Below are 6000 nucleotides of genomic sequence, written 5' to 3' on the forward strand. Positions count from 1 at the left end.
CTTCATTTGCTTGTGTTTTGTCTATTTGCATGTGTTTTCTAAGTTGCAGTGCATTGAGCTGTCAGGGCCACCGTAGAATTCTTAATTCTTAATTACCGTGGAGCTCTGCTGTATTATTCAGACTGATGAGAGTTCTTTATATCAAAATATTTGCAAGTGGAACTAATATATAAACTAAGTACATGTAGATTTCTACACGTGTATTCCAACAACAGCCATAGGAAAAAGTTATTCACATCCTGTACTACTGTACATCTTTGGTTCTTTTTCTAGCTCCAGATCGGGCTCCACTCAATATACAATGGACCATGATTGGCTCTACGCTCACACTGCACTGGGATCCTGTAGTAGCCATGGAGACAGAGTCAAAGGTCACTGGATATTTGGTAGGTCCCAGTTTGCTGCAAAGCTCTGATTTATCTTCAGAGTCAAAGATGATGGTTTTCACATCAGCTTATCTTTCTGCATTGCTCTCTCCTACCTCAGGTGCTGCTGAAGAGGCACCGCTACAATGACATCAACAGTATCTTGACCAACAAGACCACTGTGGCGCTCAGCCTTTCTGCCAATGACAACTATCTCATTCAGATCAAGGCCATGAGTGAGGGCGGCGAAGGTGTGGGTAGTGAACCTATCCACATCCACAAATTAAGTGAGTTTACTGTTCTCTTTCCTTCTTCATATCGCTTCCTTTTTGACCACTGATAAATCTTAAGTGAGGATTCAATAATTCAGAGAGAACATTTAATTTGGCTTCATTGCATCCCTTTCCAACCGTGTGTAATAGACTTATTTCGAGTGCGAGAAAAGCGACCTTTTTAGAAATGCGTGCACGGTGTCATCCATCTCTGCCATTGGGTTATTATTCCTTGTTGACTGGCTGCACAACGCTGCAGCATATAAAGCAGTGCTGTGCTCCCATCCTGCTGCTGTGCAAAATTGTGAGGCAGCTCAGTTTGCCACTCTCTTCTTTGATGTGATACGAACTTTATCTTCTCAGGATACTTAAATAGCCTCTCCTGTTGAAAGCCAGTAATAATACAGATATGGAAAAAATTCACAGTTGGCTTTTGATTTATGATTGTCAGAAATTTAGGGGATAGCACAATAGAGTGCAGGTTTTCTTCTTTTGATCGGAGGGGTATTTCAGATTCTTCACGAGCTGCTCTGCTGGTTTTGGTTGCAGGCATGGGAGCACGGGGCTCAGGAGCGAGTTGTCTCAGCCCATTGTACCTCTCCGCAGCCCTCATCAGTGCACTGCTCTGCTCCATCTGGTGATGTCTCATCAGAGCTTACGGAGCGCCATCCCTCCTCCCCTCCGTCCCCTCAGTCAGCCTGTCCTACGTTAACCCTCCACTGGACTGGCACAAGGCCCGGGCTTCAGTGGCAGGACTGGGAAAGACTGGAAAGGACTGGACTGCACCGAACTCTTAAAGGGACCACGCCACTTCTTTTAAAGGACCATCAGATAGAGATGTGATGATTTTGCGTGCATGATATCTTTTGGTATTTCTTCCAGTGTCATAAGTGCCACCATGCTCTAGGTTTCATTTTTAGAAGTTATGATGTCTATATGACTCCTTAGTATCTCTGGAGATACTAATGCCTTAAAACCCATTTTACACGTACAGTCCATACCAAAGTAGGTGACAAAGGCTGCTTGCTTTATGGTTTCTTTAACCCTCTATAAAAAATGTTTTGTACCAACAAGACTTTATCTTCTCAAGATCAACTTCTCAGCAAAAAGATTAACCTATAATCATTGGTTACATCCACATTGTAATATCTCAAAATGAATCTTATAGGTCAGCAACAACCATTAACTAATAACCACATCCATTTTTATAGCTTTTGCCAGAACATCCATTGCAGACTTAAAAGTTGTACCAGGCTTTGTTAAATATATGAAAGATGCATAGAAAATTGATCAACTGTGCCTAAACCCGACTTATCTCTGCGTTCAGAAATTAAATTAAGTCTGTTCGAGAGCCACATGCTCCTGAGCTTTAGGCTACCCTACAATACTCTGATAGATCTTGGCATTTTGCTCTCTATCTCATGCTCCTCTAAATAATAAATGCCTATCACAGTCTGCATTCTCAGTCTAGTGAAAAAACCGGGATTGCAGAGAATAGAGATGTGTGGTGTTACTATGTCAAGCAGATCCCATGTGTACTGTTCCTTCTCTACATTTAGATGACCTGTGTTCTAGATACGTATATCATATCACAGAACATGTACCATCTACACCCCAGATGACCAGCTGGCCCAGTGCACAATAGACTACAGGATAACAGTGCCTTCACTAGAGCTCTCTCTGATTTTTTTTCCTCTTTCTTTCCTTTTCAGATAGCTTAGGAGAAAGATTCATGTTGCAGAGCAGGCATTATTGTTTGCTTTTTGTTTTCATAGGAATTAGTTACAAAGGACAGGAAACTCAGAATTTAGAGGGAGCCCATTATTGGAAAGGGTATGTTGATTAAATTTTCATTGAGACAAGTACACAGGAGCACCTAAACAAAATGGGTTGGAAGCTTTAGGAAAGCCGGAATGGATTGAGATATATGGTGGAAATTTTGGTCCCAGTCTTTACGGTCTGTGGTATAATAAATGTATGACTCCATCCGTAGCATAATTTATGGGCTATTAAGGCATCAGAATAATTGATGCCAATACCGTGGTGAAGAGGGCCCTGACTGGAAATGGAGCGAAAGGCATGGCTGTCATTTTACATCCACCCCATCACTATCTATTGGACACGTACCAAACTGAACTGTAACAACAGAACATTGCTACTCTGCTGAGAGAGCTACTTTTCATGCCGTTTTATCATGAGGATGGCTCTGTCAAAAGCCACTCAAGTAAAATCTGAGGTGTGATTACTGGGGTCCTGACAATGTTCATGTGGATGTGGAAGGATATAGTCAAATGAACTGCTACACATCACTGTGCCTTTGCTGAACATGGGGCTGTGTGTGGTCATTAGCTCGGAGGCTGTCGTCGTCGTCATCTGTTTTTTGCACTCTATCCCCCCAACCCCACCCCAAAGACGAATGAAAGCACAAGGACTTGATGCAAGGTGACTGGATGTCCTCACTTAGCCATAGGAACAGGTGTGCAGACCCCAGAGGCCTCATAAAAAGTCCAAACGGCCGACATAATCAGGCTGTCCTATCTGCTCCTTGACTGGTTTCATAAAGCTCTGTGCTCGTTGATTAGACCACTGCAGACCAGTCAATGGGATATTGATTTTCCTGCCCCATTATTACAGCTGTCACAATTCAGTTGCTTGATTGACTGATGGCCGTGTTCTTATTGCACTTGTTCTGTTGTGTTACGTTTAGTGATGTTTTAGATGCCCTCCACTATTTTGCTCCCTATCAGATGACTTCTTAGGCATTCTTTTTTTGTTGTGTTTTAATTTGGTTTTACCAGAAATCTCACTGTACTTGCCCAATTTTTCACAGATTTTACAAGTATTTTGTAGTGTAGTGGTAGATTGTGACTTTGAATTGGAGCAGTGACCTGCAACTGATTGGCTGGTTGATTCTTATGAGTTACACGTCGAATGTGAAAACTGTTGGCCTGTTGTGCTCCAGCAGTAATTCTACTGTATCTGCATAAAAGCCCAGTCACACCAGGATTTAAAACAGTGAAATTTCATGGCAAATGTCAGTACACTTTGGGAACAAAGAGCCAGAGAATCCAAAATGGAGAAAGCTGACATAGCTTACTAGCTGTTGGTCCATCCACTTTTACTCAACCTTTCTTTGTCTAAGTATAATACCATATACCATACCATATATACCATATACCATATTTTGATGGTAAAATTATATCTATAATAAGTAAACTGTATTTACTGTCGCATTAGCTAATGAGCGTGCAAACTGACAGTTTTGGAACTAGCTAGCTTGGAGAGTTTTTTTTTTTCACAGTTCAATTACTCTTTGCTGAATTAATCCTGAGAACAAGAAGTAAATGGCACAGTACAGAAATAATAATAAATAAAATATAGAGAAAATAAAAAGAAGCTCAGAAAGCTTTGTGACTGACTGACACAAGGATGTTCCCAGCTGTCTAGTATGTATAGCCACTTGCTCAACAGCCACAGTAGCTAGCTTTTTTCCCCACAAAGATGTGTGGTTGAATTTTGCTGTGTCACTTCCTGGTGTGACCGGGCCCCAAAGCAGCTTGTGTGTGCAAATACTTGATTCAAGTGGTGTTAATATTTCCGTTGATATCCAAATTAGGGTAACGTCATCGCCAACTGGCAGGCTAATAGGTTATTAATTTACAGTGCTTAAATGTGTGGCAGTTTCTCAGAGCTTTCTTATTATTTACATAGCTGTAGTTCAGCCTAATGTTTCTTTCCTCTGCTCTTGCTCACATAAGAAAGCAAAACTATTGTTTCTGGCTTTGTGCTTTAATAAATACTACAAGTTCAATCTAAAGGACATTCAGAAAGTGATTGGAGCCACCAGCTGTAGTGGTTTGAAATGCATTGATCACAGAAGAACAACATATCTATTTATATCCACAAGGTCGGTTCGGTTAGATTGGTTTCTGTGGTTGTTGTGGCTAGAAAGGAGCATATCTGGTGCAGTGTAAATAGCTTGCATATATTTTTTAAACACGGCCATCAAAGACAACCTTATTGCTTTTATATAGTGTGTTCTCCGACCTTAATACTGGTGTATTAATCAATGATCTCTGTGAGATACTGACATGTAGAACGGCATTTTCATATTGAAAAGTAACTGTTTGTCTTGTATACTAAAATTGTGCATGTTAATCATTGTTTGTGAATTTGTGTTTGATTTTTTCTAAAACTATAACTTAATTAAAATGTTTATTCCAGCCAGTGGTCTGTTTGTCTGTCTGTTGATTTTGGTTACTTAATCTCAGCAAAATCTTCAGTTTGTGTGTTTAGATTTCAATATCAACTAATTTGGGTTTGCATTATTAGCTCATCTTAAGCCCTTGTGCTCTCTGTCAAAATCTAGCTTGAAGAGTTGTATTATTTTTGTCCATGTGCTTCTCATTGTGCATATATTCTGAATAAAGTTTATTTTTAATCAAAACCACCAAAAAACTGCCTGACTCTACCACAAAACCAGAGTCTAGGCATTGTTATTCCAGCTAGGACAGCTAGTTAGTTTCTGGATCTCTGGGCAAATAAACTGCAGCATTTGTTGTGTGTAACATAATAATTGGAAATATGTAGTCAGAGAAAAAATGCTCACTGCCAAGAGGTGCAAGGAGCTCAACAGGGGTCTCTACATGGGCACAGGAGCAAATATTTGCCTTGTTGCCCTCCTAACAGTCGTGTACTGAGTGATACGTTTGAAATAATGATTATTATATATGTTATCAATACATGTCACAATGGCAAAGGTATGCTGAAATCATATATAAATCATATATAAAACTAATCAAACTAATGTATGAAGCAGTGAGTTATACAGTTCTTTTTAAAAACACCTTCTTTGGACTCATTTATTTGGGCAACATTTTAAAAACAATGAGATTATAGGACAATTTAATCAAAATGACAACATTTGATACTAAAAGATAAATAGTAATATTGAATTTACATTGAGCCATAATCCCATGTCAAGTTAAGTCCCAACCAACCCAAGGTGGTCCAGTGAACTTGGAGACAAGACTAAATCAAAAGGCATGAAGAGTGAGACCAGCTGAGGCTAATTGTAGTCTAAAAGTGCATGCATCCTCTCAAACGTAGTGATGATTAAGGGTTTCTTTGGGATAAATGAAGACCTATAAATGATCTATTTTAACTACTACATACTACTACACAAGTACAATAGATTGTGCAATTAGACTATGCAGTAAAGTAACTGGCAACATTTACTTGTTGGGACTTTACAGATCTGTCTCACAAGTAAATGAAATGTATCAACTTTAATATAAATAAGTTGTATAAGTTGTATAATAGCAATGCTTGATTCAACCACAGGTGCCTCCTATAATCCAAGG

At 39.5% G+C, this 6000-nt stretch overlaps 1 protein-coding gene across 1 annotated transcript in view; it reads left to right on the top strand.

Annotated features, from left to right (window-relative positions):
* cntn3b (contactin 3b) overlaps positions 1-4864 on the top strand; it is a 54467-nt gene extending 49603 nt beyond the window's left edge. Inside the window, exons 21-23 of the mRNA XM_018699003.2 lie at positions 274-386; positions 487-652; positions 1187-4864. Of these exons, the coding sequence (XP_018554519.1) occupies positions 274-386; positions 487-652; positions 1187-1278 (371 nt within the window). The 3' untranslated portion in view covers positions 1279-4864. The remainder of the gene's footprint in view (positions 1-273; positions 387-486; positions 653-1186) is intronic.
* Positions 4865-6000: the final 1136 nt, after the last annotated feature.

Source organism: Lates calcarifer, linkage group LG12 (assembly GCF_001640805.2).
Source record: "Lates calcarifer isolate ASB-BC8 linkage group LG12, TLL_Latcal_v3, whole genome shotgun sequence".
Taxonomy (NCBI): Eukaryota; Metazoa; Chordata; class Actinopteri; family Centropomidae; genus Lates; species Lates calcarifer.